Genomic DNA, 16,754 nt, shown 5'->3' on the forward strand with positions numbered 1-16,754 from the left:
ACAACCTTGTTTTTTAAAGATTAGAACATACAAAATGGCTTATCACATTATATATCAACAAAACCCGAACAGTTTATTCTTTCAGCAGCAAAAAATCACTCACTGCCAAATCGTGTCGACGAAGATTGTGGAAGTATCTGGGTCAGAGCAGGATTATCAAAACCATTGTTCACTGTAATTTCCGTGCCTTGTAACATAACCGATCGCATAGGCAATGCTTCATGCGATAGTACGAGCGTAATCAATCGTCTAACAAAAACAATCCACATCGTGTGTTGAGAACGAAAGCAATGTGAGGTAGAAGAATCTTCAGTCTTTAGGGTACGGTCAGTGTGTCCACAGCTAGAATCTTTGTGTCCGTGATTTTTGGTGCATCAAATGGGTGCTCTAGGAGCGGTTGGTATTGTAGCCAATAGGCCGTCAGACTAATACAAGGGGCTGAAGGAATCGATTCTTTTCAGATAGTGTTGGCCATCCTTGTACGGATGGCAGTGGGAAATACGATGGAGGTGCACGTTAAACAACCGAACGCCGAAGTGTACCATAGGCAGGACATGAAGCGGGGTGAATTTGACTACGGGTACCACGTGCAGTCGGTTAACAACCAGTTCCAGCACAAGGTAAAGGGTCCGGACGATGTGACGTACGGTTGCTATGGTTATGTGGATCCCTCGAATCGTAAACATCTCGTGTACTACGTCGCGGATCGGATGGGCTATCGGATCATCTTCCCGAACCGTGCAACAAAGATCTTTACCGCGAAACTTTCGGACAGTTTGTACGTGTCGTGTGTATTTCACTTAAAAGACAGAAATGTATTGATTGTCTTTTGTTGTACTCTCTAGAAACAAGCTGGATGGCGCGGTTAAGGGCAAAGACTACGACGAGAAGGTTGTCCAATGGAATGATCTATACATGCCCGAGTCATGCTTCCGACTGCATGAAATTTTAGAACCTGCCGCTAGCAATCAGTCACCTGCACAAGTTGTTCCAACTCAAGTTCCAGCGACGTCCCAAGTGCCAGTTCAGCCTCTTCCAACAAAAACAGTCCAAACAAGCGGACCAGGGTTGCCGCAACCTACGCAATATACGGTTCCGACTACACCTCGCACCTTGGTTGATCAGACAGGAGGCAGTTCTGTGGATAATGCTAATTATGATGATTACGGGCAACCACAACCTTCATACGACCGTATCTACGTACATAACCATGGACAGAGGCGTCTGGATGAAGACTTCCCTGACCAAAACCAGGCTGGGGTACAACAGCAGCGCCCACAACAGCCACCACAAACCTGGCAAGGCTCACTGCCGGACATCAACCCGGCAAACATAAACCTGGACCAGTTCAATGGACATGTGTATCCCATTCACACTGCTAGCTACGAACTCGAAGGAGGCGTAAAGACAACGACAGGACAATTTTCTGCCTCCCAGTACAACCTGAACATTACGCAGCTTCTCGCCCAGATTGAAGCGGTCAATTCTCAGGTTATCACGCTAAACATGCTGCTGGCGGGTATGGCGAATAATCCAACGGCCTACAGTAATGCCAACGAGAACAGTTGTCGCAGTGTTGTTCAACTGCTAACGACCCAGAAACGCACTCCTCAGCTTGTCTACGTACCGATCCTAATCCCTTACACCGAAGGTCAGTACAACATTAACCAACCGATCACACCGGTGCGCTCGGACGCCTACCGAGGTCAACAACATTCGAACCAGGGCTGATAAGACACCATCAACAGTTGATTAGTGGCGGAAAGAGGTTGTGATAGCTGATTTCGCCTGTTTGAAAACACGTCAGGTTAGAATGCTAGAAACAAGGGCAGAATGCGTATTTTCTTTTGAAAGTAAATGCAAAACAAGACGATTATTATTATACGAAGTGTAAACAATAATTTGGAGATAGTAAATAATAAGCGCAACAACGAAGAGAAAATGAATTTCGTGGTGTAATTCCTTCCACATCCTTTTGAAATCTGAAGCGGTTTATTAGCCTAAATTCCAAGGGCAGGAGACATTTGGTGTGTCTTAAACGTCCAAAAACCTTTTTTACGGCTGGTATTCCATATCACGTGCACTAAACGCAATCTGCTTCGAAAGCCTATGAATATATAGGCGTCCTCTAAATGACCACTACAATTCTACAAACACGTCTCAGATACTGATTGAATGCAGCTGTTTGCGGTTACAAGGTTTCACCGGATCGCGGTTAGATTTGCTGTTGATGAAGGCTGTTCGAATAGTGCACTTCGCTTTACGTAAAGTCCCTGCCTTAGACGAGTAGTCGATGAATAATGAAGCTGGTCGATTGTTGCCAAATTCGACCACGACCATTGCTCCTATAGGAACGCGGCGTCATCAAGGGTAGTGGGTAGTGGTAGTTTACTTGGGTTTGAGAGCTAGACAAACTAAATCGAAGTAAGTAAATAGCCACGATGGGGAACAATTTGAGGGCAGTAAACCGGTTTCACGAATATATCATTGGCAGAAGCAAATTCCCTTTTCTAAGTGGAAATGTAAAAAGCCTGTCACGTATCATTTATGGTGTATTTGCGATTAATAATTAAAAGAGCAACAAATACCATCATATACTTGAGATATATTGGAGAAATATATTGCACGAAGACTTTTTTAGCAACGTGAATTGAAAATTATTTGTCATACAATTTGGTTTACAGTTTTGCAGTCTGCTGTTACCTTTAATGTTGAGATACGAATTGTAAGATGTCTTTTCTTTAATCAAGCTATTTTAAAGAAATGTCCTATCATATAAATCCAGCTAAAACTCTACTTCGAATCAATTTCGAATGAAAGGTGAGACAAATCCACTAAAACCTTTCGTAAGGTGCATATTTTACTGTCTGCCCTAGGGCCTAAACCTGGTAAACCGGGATTCGAAATCTGAACCTGTTTCACAATGAAACCTAATCCTTGGTCAGTGTCGATTTAATCAAACGCCACGAGATCACGCGAAGAGACGTATCGATACCTCTCCGTTTGCCATTCTCTATACCACTTCAGGGAAACACCATCCATTGATACGAAATGGATTTTTCATGTCCAGCGGCAACGGCAACGGTGATGAGACGGTGACGACATTTTCCCAATAACGGTGCTAACGCTAGATGCATGGATTGCGGAATGGTGCTCGATTACATCATATCGGTCACGTAAATTATTCAACAATTTGAAATTCGCTTGCACATCGGTATTGGTCTACGAATTCCCGAGCAGCTGGAAGTAACCGCAGCGTACTGTTTTAACACACCGGTGCACTGTTGCTATTTGCGATGAGAAAATTCACAGCTTATCGGTTTCATTAGTGATTGATGCGATTGCAAAAAAGGAAAATATCCGAAACGATTGCACGATTTTAATTATGAAGTAGGAAGGTAGCGTGTTGTGTAGATGCTTATTTATATTAAATTATGATTTAAATTAAATGTTTTCAATGGAATGCAACTTCATTCGTTGGTAGATAAAAACAATTTTGGAAGCAAGATTATTCACATTTTTTATATTAAACTTATACATAAAATATGCAACATTTATGTTCTTGTAATATTTCAAACAGCTCAAATTGCTTTGCAAACATTGTTGAATAACTTGAGCTTTATACTCTCTAAACCTTTGTTTTTCTTGAGCATACGACAAGGTAGTTCGATTCTAAAAACAAGCGGTTCAAACTAACTTCTAACTTGCCAAGCATAGTTGACGCTTGATAATGAACCGACAATGACTGGTCTTTTATCGCTTTCTCGTTCTCCAAGGCTCGAAAACACTCCACGTCAACATTATCCCCCCAGATGCACAGTCAGCTACAAATTGCTCAGTCAAAGTTTGACCAGTGCTTAAAAGTAGTTAAAACTTTCGACCGGTTCCAATGTGTCCCTGTTCTTCTCGATGGCACGGCTAAAGCTCCCTTTTCGTACAACATGAAAAAAGTTGATGAACCTTGAACAACACTGTGACGGTGATGTTGATGACCAAGCTGAAAGTCCCCGCTCTTTTATCGCCACTTTGTACTGTTTTTATTCCAGCACCTATTCGGCTGTTTTTCTCATCCTCTGTTTCCCATTAGCCAATCGAAGGAAAAGTGCTGCCACCATTAGACGAAGCGACAATTTGCATGTACTGGAGAATGGTGGCGAATGGAGGCTGTTTTGTGCATGGTACTTAGAGTATGTTTCGTTTTGTCGAATTTTCTTGCAGTTACACTGTGCTATCATCATCTCCAGGAAGCTTTCCGTCTAAAACAAAAATGGTACGCAAGTGAAGGGTGCGGGGTGTGATTTAGCTTTTGGGTTTGGAAGTTAATGCTTCAGGTTTCGGTTGGGAATAAACACACATGCGGAAACTTTTGCCTTAGGACTTAAGGTTTTGTTGAATTTCACATTGGCACCATAACGGAAGAGAATTTTGCAAATGACATGATTGGTGGTTGAGAATTGAAAACTATACCGGGATATTTTGTTTTTTAACTCATGCCGGGAAGGACCCTCAAAGTAGGTGGAGAGAGATTGAGCATTGTCATAAAATAACAACAACTATTGTTGGGTAAACTGGTCTTTGGAAATGGATGATTAAGATTTCTCGTGATTTGCGTGGGATTAAAATGGCATGTATTACATTTTCTTCGTTTGTAATGGAGATTACATTCTTTATAAGAATACCAAAGAGAAGACAAGACAAGACAAGAAGACCGAAGAGTGATAGGGAAGAATGTAGTAACCACTATCATGTTTACAAAATAAACCTAAATCTAGCCAAAGGACATTACTGTTGTTCTGATCTCTGATGTCCAAAATGTGTTTTAAAGGATTTGAAAATCGCCGCAAAACGACACGCTGGAGTTGAAAAATGTAAATGTGAACGATGGTATTTATGGATCGACACAATTTAAAAACATAATATGAACTACTAACGTAACCGGTCCGATGGCATGGTGCTAGTTGCGCCAATCTTAACACGATCATTTCTTACCAAAATCCGTTACGCCAAGAAGAGAGAGAACTACTAACAGTAAATCGAACCAAAGAAGTACAACACTGATATTTAAATAAATCAAACGATTTAACACCATGTTACATGATCCCACAGAACTGCACAAACAACCTTTCCGATGAAATTATAGAGCGAAGTCAACCGATCAGTTCGTTTAGCGCCCAGACACAAATCAGATAAATTGTACCAACTGCAGCCTAAATAGATTCACAGTGTAGGTGTTAGTTGCCAAATCGGTATCCTACGAACAGCACACGCTTGCACAAATATAATTCATCGCTCACCGTCCTCGTTTTGCCGACAGCATAAGCGAATATTAATGAGCCGAGTTTGTTCACGAAGGTTCGAACCTGTTCCACCCAAGGGAGGCAAAACAACCGCAAAAATCCCGGCACGGTCGGGTGTGCGAAATTGTATGCTAATAAAATTTTAAACACTCCCCAAATGAATGTAAAATCCAAAAATCTTCGCATGGCAGCGTGCAGGCACGGACAGGCAGACAGGTGATAATTAAAACACGATATAGAAAATCTACATTTCTTCATTATAATCCATTTTTGGGAGGTGTTTTGGGGTTTAGTGCACCGCCGTTCCCCGAGTGCTTGCGCTGTAGATGTAGGTATGCTGAGGGTAGTTTTAGAAAGTGTTCATCCTCTGCATTCCCTTTATTCTCTCCCTCTTTCGGTAGTGCAGCAAAATTTGAGTTTCACAAAACTTAATCCTCTTCCTTCCGTAAACGTGTGATACATTTGCATCCGAACCGCGTTTTGTCCGTGTTGCAAGGAAATGTCTTATTTTTCCAGCTGTCAGTGAACTCTTGGGCAGAAAATTGCTCCACAGTGTCGACGTCTTCGCTGCGTGGAAAAGCTTTCATCGTACGTGGTCGAGAGTATGGGAGGGGTGGGGTAGACAACTTGCCACAATTCTCACCCAAGTTCTCCACCACATATAATCCTCGGAGGCACCAGCAACCTATTTACGGCAGCAGCCCAAGCGTACAGATGTTACTATTAAAAGTTTATTAAAAGATGTGAAAACTTTTCATTTATGTATGACGGAACGTGACGGGCGTGTTCGTTTTTAAGAGCGAAGGGTATCCCCGGAAGAAAATTGCACACTGCATTCAGTGCAGCTGTGCCCCTTTTGCGTAAGCGAAAGATTGACTGTCCGATATGGAAGTGCAATGGAAAAGCATTCGTCATACTGAAGGAAGGAGCTTGAAGTGAAGTGAAGGAGCTTGTGGTGAGGTTTACACGGATTTTTGTGGACTGCTTTTTTGGAGATACTTTAAGCAGCGTTATCGACTGAAAGTTTACATTGGCTTTGGGGAGTAAACGACAGTAGCGGCAAACACTTTCTTTGTTATTTTCAAACAGGATAGTTGAAGAAAATTTGAATAATTCAAATGTGTATACTAAATGTGAGCTTAGTTGTTGTAACTGTTGTAAGTATATCCAAACCCTGGCATGTGTTTGACACGCCTGTCGGTAACGGATTTATACAATACAATAGTAAATAAATCTACGAAATGAAGCTTGCACGTAGAATGAAAAATTTCAATGTAATATGCTGTGAGGTAACCGCTTTAATAATCTCGGATGTATTCATTCCTTCCAGGAAGATGTAACAGACTTTAAACAAAAAAGAAGTGAAGAATATATTAAAATTTCACCCTGGACCTAGCGTCGATACATCTACCCATCTCAATGTCTTTTCTCGGATGAAAAAGGAATCCTTTCGCTTCCACAGGCGGACGGATTTCTTTAAGTGTGCGGTTCCGTGTGCAGGAAATCGGTGAAAGTTGCGAACACGGTTCTATTTAAAAGTTTCCATTCAAGTTGCATCACTTGCACGATCGTTTCGTCCTGGTGCCAAATGGATATGCTATTTGCAGATGAACCTTGCCACAATTTTTCCGCACCATCCCGTTGACAGGATCACGAATCCACCGTGCGTATCCGTCAATGGAAAAGTGCAGAAGGTTTCGTGCTCATTGGCGGCAAAGAATCAGACAAGAGAAAGTTTTCCTGCTGCTTCGTTTCGTTCCATGGTGGAACGTAATCATAATTTTTCTCTTTGCACTAGTGTGAGGGCAGTGCGGTTACGTGTGGGAATAAAGCAAACTCATAAAAAATCACGATATAGATCATGGTTCGCAAGAGGAAAGTGGGTGTGGTAAGGATTTAAGGAATGAGAATATTATTTTTATCCGTTCAACTATGAAGCAACCATCCATCGTCTCGATGGGTTGTGCAGATAGATCCGAGCGACTGCATCGTGCTAAGCAGAGAAAGATTGCTTGATTGTTTTATGGAACAAATCAATTTTGAAATTCCTTTATTGGAAAATCAAGCATGACGATCTGCAGAAACATTGGAGGTTGGAAGCCTGCTTAGCAATGTTGAAATTTATCGTATTTTATGTGTAATTGAGTTTTGAAAGTTATCCCAAGCTCTGAGTGCTTGGTTTGAACGCTTTGTTTGTTTTATTGCTATTGTGTTAAACTGAAACATTAGAGCCAATACAGTTTTTAGTTCTAGGGTAGGATAAATTTATTGACTCGAATAATAGAATTTCTAAACACGATTTGATTGTGCCCTACTCGAAATCAAAACTAAACTAAGAAGTTAAAACAAAATAATGAAACTTTTTTATTTATCACTGTATTTTTTATTTACAAGTAGTATTTCATGATGGTGTTTTGCCTCTCACCATTATAATAATTATGAATAGCAATACTACATGTTCATTAGCAATGGCATGATAAATATATAAGTTACGCGCTAACACCTTCCATTAAAAAATAGCCAACAATATCGTAATGCATCCGAAACCGAATAATTGAGGTAAAATAATCATCAGACATCTGCCGTCTCCTTAAAATGTCAACTTGTTTGAGCTCCACACATTCCCTTTCTACTTCGTCTTTTCTATTTACACTCACTACACGTCTTGGCGAATGCGTAACTTGCCGGGTTAACCGGTGGCTTCGCACCACTGTTAATGCCAACGTCAAGGTAAGGCACCATGATGGGTACGTACACTAGCAGCGGCACCGGCTGCTGGATGTTGAGTAGCTCCAGCACCCGGTCACAGGTGTCTTTGGTGGAGGTATGGTTGCGGTCGGTTTCGATCAACATGTGAAGTGTATTGCTCACCTTCAGGACCATTTCGTTAAGCGATTGCATTTGTGCGAGCAGGTCCGCTGTGTTACGACCACTATCGTCACAGTTGCGATTGATCGGGAACACAAACCCATTGAACTGTGCAATTGAATTAGGATATTTTGGGCGCGGGGCAAATCGATCGTGACCACAGTTGGATGGAGGAGGGGTGGGAAGCGAATGGGGTTGATCTGGAACATGTATTATCGGTGGACTGGATGTTACCGGAGGATATGATGTCCTTGGCGGAACAGCAGTCTGCTTTAGAGCAGGGAAAGGTTCCTGTTGTGATGTGTGACTTTCAATATGTGCACGAGGAGTTGTCGGAGTTGTTAAAGGTATGGGGTGAGGTGTTGTAGATCGAAGACGATCATCATTTGCACGATGGATAGCTTCGTCAATACTCTGTTTATCTGCCGTACCATCGTTTGTTGCAGGTTTATTGTAATCAATGGAGACAGACTCACCAGAACTTGAGTGATTCGCTTGGTTTGATACTTCTACAACGGGTAGACTTGGTAAAATAGCTGCTCCTGAAAAACTTCCACTTCCGGAGTTGGTGTTATCCTGATTTTCACTGCCAGATCCTTCGTTATATTCAACTCCAGGTCTATGAGATGTACCTAGTCCATTAGATCCTCCAATCAATGATCCATCTTGAGGAATGTTAACTAGATGCTGCACAGGACCAACCGTTGTCGGTGGTGGTGTAATACTGACAATCTCATTTAATCGCCGGCAGGTTGAGGGAAGATATAGATCGTTCCAAGCGACAACCTTCTCATCCAGCTTACGTCCTTGAAGATCGGCATCCAGCTTATTACTGCAAGATGCAGAGTTCCTTAAATTGTCATTCAATCCATAAAAATGTGAGTCACTCGGAGTTTCAACTTACACACTGTTAGCTACACGATCGGTAAAAACTTTTGTCGGTTGATCCGGTGCCAGTAACCGGTAGCCTAATCGATCGGCGATGTAATAGACGAGGTGCTTTTCACCATCGGGATCGATGTATCCGTAGCAACCGTACGTTACATCATCCGGACCCTTGACCTTATGTTGAAACTGACTGTTTGTTCGCTCCACCTGATACCCGTAATTGAACTCATCTATGCGTGAAGAAGAAAAAATGGACGGTGGTGAGCACAATCAAAAGACGGTAATTAGGCGAGTGCTTGTTTTGTAAGCCTATTGTATGGTGAGTAGTTACTTTTGTCAAAGCTCTGCTCGTGGTACACTTCGGCGTCCTTCTGTTTGAGCTCAATATTGAACGTATCATCGCATACCGATACCGCGATCGTTACTGCAAAGAGCTACAAAGAAAACCGGCGACATCACCTTAGTTATTGATAGATCTGATCTGCTTTTCTTTGCACAAAAAATGCCGAAGAACTTGTCACTCACAACGGTTACACACACTGGCCGCATCTTTGCACGCACATTAACACCTTCGATTGACCGTGAAAAGCAGACGGTGCTCCAACCGATCTGTTGCTTAACTCGTTGTGAATTAGATAAGTATTTGAAAAGTGAACAACCCGCTGCCTATTAACACCGAACAGATGGTGACGTATTACGCATCGCATAGAAAGCAAATCAACGCGTAAAGAGTGAGAGTACTTTCGGTTATTTTTTCTGTCCCAATGATGAAGGTCACACTATTCGTTTAGGTGATGCACGTTCAACGGGTTTGGATGTACTGGGATGAGCTGCTTGATTTGACGTTGATTTTAAACCTTGCGACGATCGGCGCTCGAACCAAGTACGAAATGAATCAATATTTACGCAATTTTTGGCATACTTCTGTCCCTTTCCTTCCGTGAAACGTGTTTCTAGCAGAGGAGGCTATAGTATTTGATGTTTTTGGAGGGATTTTTGGACTCTTCACGTGGATTTGATGTTCTTAAGTCAGTTTGGATTGATCTAATTTCTGAACCGGATCTAGGCGCATGACGCGATACGATACGTTGAAGGACGAACTCGAAAGAATGTCGTCGGTTTGCATTGGACTGTTGACTTTGCAATTTAACTATTACGTTTGTTGCGATTTTGGTTCCTATTGACATAACCGTTTATCAAAACTTATTTGACATAGTAAAGGGGGGATACTGTAGTTTGAAGGAAGTATCCACAAAGCTTTATTTTCGAAAAACAAATTAAAGCGAAGCAATCTTACATGTATGATTAATAATTAAAGAAGTGGTGACCTTTTATATTTCTTATCAATAAATTAGCCTCAAGTAACATTGTACATAAACCAATTTTTGTTTTGACAAATATTTTACGAATGACCATTACAATAAGCTGTCAAATTTAGTTACAAACAGCCTTAGTTCCTGCTCAAATTCTGCCATATTAGCACACGCAATACGAAATGGAAAGACAAGAGTAACTATTCCATTTCTTGATTTGTCATTTAAATCGCATTGCAGGGTTTGCATAAAAGATGTGGCATGATCACCAGCAAATGGACGCCAACATTCATTGGTACGGTCACTTTGAGAGCCAGACAGTGTCTCTATGATTGGATTTATCTGTGAACTCACAGGTTGATCGCTAGAACTGTCACTTTGTAAACCAGAGAGTGTCTCTGTAACTGGACTCATCTGTGAGCTCATAGGCTGATCATTAGAACTGTCACTTTGTAAACCAGAGAGTGACTCTATGACTGGACTTATCTGTGAACTCACAGCATGATCATTAGAACTGTCACTTTCCGAACTAGAGTGTGTTTCTATGACTGGATAATTCTCGGCGATCACAGGATATGCATCACTCTCAGAATGATCATAAGGCACAATGATGGATTTGACATCACTGGAAGCAGACTCCAAATTACTGCGACTACCATCAGACGACGTTTCAACCTGGTTGTTGATGAATGCAGCAGTATTTTGGGGATTGTCAGTGTCACCACGCAAACAAGCAGCTGGGAATGGGAGTTCTTGCCATCGTTTCAAAACAGGGTTTGAACCAGGAGCTGGATAGATGGTGGTTGGTTGTCCAGGTAGAACGGTACGGTAGCCAAACTGATCAGCAACGAAGAAGATTCTTTGCATGCCACCGCCAGCAGGATGGGTAAATCCGTAACACCCATACGTCACATTGTCCGGACTCTTGTACTTATGCTGGAACTGATCGTTAACATTTTTCACTTGATAGCCATATCTAAATTGATCTGTAAAGTGTTAAATTTGATTTTAATTTTCATACTTTTAGCTTAAGTTATTGTTACCTAAGCTCTCTTACTTTCACTGTTCTGAATGGATTGATATAAATCAGCATCTGGACTATTTATTTCAAATGGAACAGCTTGCGAATACACCAAAATGGTTGAGACGATTAAAACTAGTACTGAAAATAGAGCCATGCTTCGAGAAGCTGGTTTTGGCATTGAACGCCAAGAATAGATCCACTTTCGAAGACTGATTCTTGTGAGAACATTGTGGTTCATTTTTATATCAATTTTGCTCGAACAACCTTGGGTGATATTTTTGCCTAATTAGCAGCCTGGTTCTAACGGATACATTGTGAGAAATTCCACTGAATTAAAAGCAAAACAAAACGTCTGAGACACGGATATGGGACATTCTTCGCTAATTAGTAGATCGTGAAGAGTTGCGCATTGTACCAAACAAGCTGATATTCTGCAAGAGAGTGCAATGGTATGAATAAGACGATGTGTAACCATATGATTCATTTGGTAAATGATTGCAAAATAATTATGATGACCAGCGCATTAGTGACATAGTGCATTGAAGATTCGAAAACACTGAGTGTTTTTATTTACTTAATTCGAAATTATTTAGTTGTGTGTAGGTATCACATAAAGTAGTATGTGCGTAGTATTATTACATAAGTTTTGTCGCATTCAAAATCATCAACTGTAAAGGAACTCAAAGAAGGTTGACGGAAACACTTTACCATATTTTACTCTAAGAACATGGGATCATGCTGGCTATCAATGGAATTATGAACATTTTGACATTCTCCAACTACTCGCAACAATGCTTCAGATTTGACGTTCACCGTGCACGCGTGGGTGAGCTGATGTAATCCTTTCCACAAACATCCATTGCCTGTGGATATGGTAAGCTAAACTACCAGTATGTCATCGTGTCCTGCGCACGTTGCTATGATGTTATTCATCAGCAAACGACCCGATCCGGATGCATCATAAATTTCGCTCCGTTCGTTCTCCTAGTAAAGTTGGTGATTGACGCCACCAACAGTGCCTTGGACTCCCGATGCCTCGGAGACCTTGATTATGGATCAATTGAAATTGGCTTCCCTGTGCGCCCGCTCAAGCATACTGGAAACGACATCAAACGTGCTGGGCATTTAAAATTTGGTGGCAAAGGGATGGTCCAGGATCCTCGTAAAGCTGTTTATGCCCTACCGCAACGCGAACATTGTTCTGAGGGTATGCAAAAGTGCTGACCGTTTCGGTTAGTGCTCCGTTCTCGGCAAAGTTTCGTGTACACGCGTGGAACCATGTACAGCAAGAGTAACAGCCTTAAAAAGTAATGCTTTTCAACATCCATCAGTGACGGCAGTGCGGTGGGTTTCTGTGTGCACCGTCAGCGAGAAGTATCCATGCGTTCCGGTGCATCGATTGCGTTGTGTTGCATTTTTGAAACAATGAAGATAACTCTAACATAGCAGACACCGGCGAGGAAACAGGGGACCATAAGAGTGTCTGCATTGTTTATAGTTGAACAAATATTCCTTTCCACTTCCCTATGCCATTCTGCGTCTGCTTTGCAGGGACCAAGGCACGTGATATGCACTGGCGATGTGGTTGTTGATGGTAAAACAATTTTATCATTCCGTATTAAAAGCACTTACCAGCTCACTTAAGGATCCTGTTTTATGAACGTATTGTGGTGTGGAAAATCAATTCATAGAATCATAAACCTGGAAGCAGGTATACATATGCGACAACGCAAAAAGTCGTTGTTTACTTTGTGTAGAAAATATGTTCCATTACGCTTAATTAAAGTATAGCGTAAGTATCGGATAACTTTTCGGATTTTGTCGAAAATTGTGAGAACGATTTCCAATGCATCTTATGTGAGTGGTAGAATGACAGTACTGAAAAACCGTTGATTTATTTATTCAAAAATGATTCAACGAGACATCAAGTTTAAAAAATACTTACTTCTAAGCATACATATTTTTTTTTTTGTTTCGTTTGAACGGCCTGGCCGTATCGACTTATTTTACCACGTAGCCGGATAGTCAGTCCTTGCTACGGGGGATTGGTCCGGAGGGGATTTTGGTCCGGTCCATTCGTGTGAAGACCGGCTCCGCTACCATCATGCCACCGGGCCGCTCCTAAGCATACATATGAACGTTGCTTAATGTATTAAAGTGTACGTAGTAGTTTATTAACAACAAGATTGCTTATCTATCTCTAATTGATGAGAGGAAGAGGATTTCTTATAATATTTCTTTGTTATTGATCCATAACTTCTCCCTTAAACAGTTCAGTATCATTGGCATCCCAAAGCAGAATAACTTTATTTTTCACCCATCCGTAATCGGATCCGGGCGGGCGTATTTAATGACACTTTCTTTAATCCGTTACTACACATTTGCCCTCTGGTAAGCAACCAAGGGGCTCTATCGTGTCTCCGAATATCATCAAAGGAATTGCAAGTAAAATGAAATACAGTGCACAAACCTGGAGCGCGTGGGGGCGTGAAACCGGAAAGCGGAAACAAGGAATGATCGGAAAATACTTCCGCAGCAAAGAAAGGCATCCAAAACCACCGAGGTTTGGTTTGGTGATTTATGAAGATTAAAGAGCAGCCTTCGCTAAGCGATGGCATTACCTTTGGTATTGGGTCGTAATCGATTTCAGTCTACCGAAGACGGCGGAAAGAACCCGAACCATAGGGAACAGATTTAACTAGCGGTACCGGAGCGCAAATCATTCAAGACGTCCAATGGCAAGTCGGGAATCGTTTAGCTTTCCTCAGTAACGTAGCGGGTAGTAAGTGCTTGTGGTGGAACGACCCCGGAGGCGATACTACCTCCAGAGTGCAGATAACCCTGCGGTAGAAGTGTGCCCAGGTCCATTATTGCCATTGCATGGAACGTAGTCCAGCGTAAGAGACGATTTAAATTCAGCCTGGCTTGTTGTAACCACCAATATCCATTTGCTATCCAGTGGGGAAAGTGTTCGCATTCGTGGGGTATCTTCACGCGGTCGTTTTTGCTATCATCCCACGTGGAAAGATAATCTAGTTCGCAGTGAAGGTGTTCGGACTGGTGCGGTTTTTGCTATTCTTTACTTCACCAAGACAATGTGTCCTCCGGGAGCCACTAAGAAGCAAGGAAATGGGAGTATCGGATCAGTTTGGCTGGGAGCGAATTCTTGTACCAGGCATTTCTTCAATTTCGTTTCGTCTTCATTGTCCAGCCCCACGGTGTTACGGTAGTGGCTTCCGGCCATTTTATATGCAGAGGGAAGAAAATTTCACAAACTGGGTGATCTTTTCCCGTTGCTCGGTTCGGAAGTCTTTAAGAGGGCGAATGCTAGCATTGAATGAGTTTCGGAAATGTACTGTTGGCTATTGTGGTGGCAGAACCTTCAACAATTGTTTCGCTTTCATCAAAGCGAAGTAAAAAGTAAAAATATTTTGTACCTTTTGACTTCTCTTGCAGTTTTTCTGAATGTACATGTTTCTGGATGTACATGAAATGCTCTATCAAACAAAAGCATGAAAGATAACCGGAAGGACATTGCTGCCGGACGATAATGGGCTGCAATAATGTGGAAAATTTCAGCCATCCAACTTTTGAAAGAGAAATAAAGTGTGCAGTCGAGAGTAACGAGTGAAATAAAATTGCCCAAAGAATTGTCACATTTGGCAGGGGTTCATTCTCTATTTTCAGTTGTCTTAGAATATCCTTATGTTTCCGATTCAATTTCGAGTGAAGTTCAACATGAAAAAGGGGGCGAAAACAAAAAGCGATGAAATATCAAACAGAACGGTGGCAGGGCTCTATTGTTCTTTCCCCGTTGTCTAGCCAGGACGATGGGGTACAGACAGTGAACTACAGGGAGTTGATTTCGATGAGGTGCGCCATTCGTGCGTAATAAAAAGTCCCACTTTACGACGGGAAACCATTTCAGGATGACGGGAACGCGAATTAATAAAACATTAGTAGTTTTTCCTCTTTCCTTCTGGTCGTGTTTTATGCGAGTGCGTGCCTGGCATTTCATCTATTCTTATTCGGTGGAAGTTTGGAAGTTTGGATTTTTGCGGAAGAAAGCGCCGTAGTGTTTCCTATTTGTACATCAAGAAGAAAACGAGAAGGATCGTAAATTTGCTGTAAAAGTGGTTTCCCTGTGTTGTACGTTCCCGCGCTGTAGCGATTGCTCTTTTAACGTCTTCAAAATGGACGGCTAAACGGGTAAAGTTATGAATAAATCATGATTTGCCTTGGGGAGATATATTGTAAACGGTTAAGAAGCGTTGCTTTACTGGATATCATTCAATTTGCACTTTAAAACTAATTGACAATTAATTTACCTGAAGCACATAAAACAGTTTCCATTCGCATCGCAGTAGTATTCAATCTTTTTATATTATTCGAGTAATTTTAATGTTGTTTATGCTTTTAAAACTGTCTATTTCGTGTTAAAAAAAAAAAGACAAATAATGTTTGTTCCCTTTCACTAAAGGAATAAGAGTCTTGCAGCAAGCCAAGATTTCAAAGCGGTTTTAGCACGTGATAAGGGCGTTAAGTAGTAATATAAGTACTATTTTTTCTCTCATCTAGTAGCTGCTTAACAGGTCATCAAGAAAGAAAGATCAAGCAAGTTAAATGCAAAGGTGCCACAAAACGATTGCTTCATTTAAAAGCCAAACCTTACAAGAACACTAACGACACAATTTCTCAGATGTTGCATGCCACCGCTAACTTTTGGAAGTTTCCTTGGTTCATGCTACAAAAGCCTCCTTCATATATCCACCCTACACCATCTCGAAACGCCTGTTGGCTGTATTTCAATCAATTATGATCAAACACTCCCTAAGCGAACTCATTTTCTGCCCCCTTTCGTACCATAAACGGATTCGTTACCTGTTGTAAGATTTCTTCACCTTTTGCCATCCCCCAGCACAGGGTCGATAACACAGGGGATATATAGTTGCCCGGCACTCCCGGTTAGTTAGGTATAATTTGTTTCCCGCGCCATATCAGACATCGCTTGCGCGCACGGAACGGCGGAGAAGGTCCTTTGTTCCGGAACATTAAGGACTCCGGCTTGTAACAGTTTTGCTTTCCGCGCTTGTGAAGTTGTATGAAGATTTATATGAATGCACAGCCGTTAATTGTTGTTACCGTGGCTGTTTTGTTGCGGTAAAGCAATAATGTAAAGCGTCACCACGCCACGGCAGGACGATTTGTTGCGCGTGGCAGTGTGTTCGGTTACTGGTCTGGAGAGACACAGTAATGGAACCTTTCGCATCCTGCATCGGGAGAGTTTTGACGTAATGCCTGATTAGTTTTCGCCAGGGTGTACAAGTTGCTGACACAAATGTTGTGGCCTCCTTTTCAACTGGC

General features: G+C 41.8%; 2 protein-coding genes across 2 annotated transcripts in view; one reads left to right on the forward strand and one right to left on the reverse strand.

Annotated features, from left to right (window-relative positions):
* The first annotated feature begins 378 nt into the window (after positions 1–378).
* On the forward strand, positions 379–1,731 carry LOC128299576 (uncharacterized). The gene is made up of 3 exons (XM_053035580.1): positions 379–396; positions 462–778; positions 846–1,731. The coding sequence occupies exons 1-3, from the start codon at positions 379–381 to the stop codon at positions 1,729–1,731; spliced, it is 1,221 nt and encodes a 406-aa protein (XP_052891540.1).
* A 6,209-nt stretch (positions 1,732–7,940) lies between these two features.
* The window catches only part of LOC128300825 (uncharacterized), a gene marked incomplete at its 5' end in the record, with an annotated part of 43,292 nt that continues 34,478 nt past the window's right edge, over positions 7,941–16,754 (reverse strand). The window contains 3 exons of the mRNA XM_053037033.1: positions 7,941–8,997; positions 9,070–9,283; positions 9,385–9,487. Coding sequence (XP_052892993.1) covers positions 7,941–8,997; positions 9,070–9,283; positions 9,385–9,487 — 1,374 coding nt within the window. The remainder of the gene's footprint in view (positions 8,998–9,069; positions 9,284–9,384; positions 9,488–16,754) is intronic.

Source organism: Anopheles moucheti, chromosome 2, assembly GCF_943734755.1.
Source record: "Anopheles moucheti chromosome 2, idAnoMoucSN_F20_07, whole genome shotgun sequence".
NCBI lineage: Eukaryota > Metazoa > Arthropoda > Insecta > Diptera > Culicidae > Anopheles > Anopheles moucheti.

Bases quoted from the DNA above. Each gene is read 5' to 3' on its own strand.
- LOC128299576 (XM_053035580.1), top strand. The intron at 779-845 runs GTACGTGTCGTG...TGTACTCTCTAG, and splicing joins GCGAAACTTTCGGACAGTTT to AAACAAGCTGGATGGCGCGG.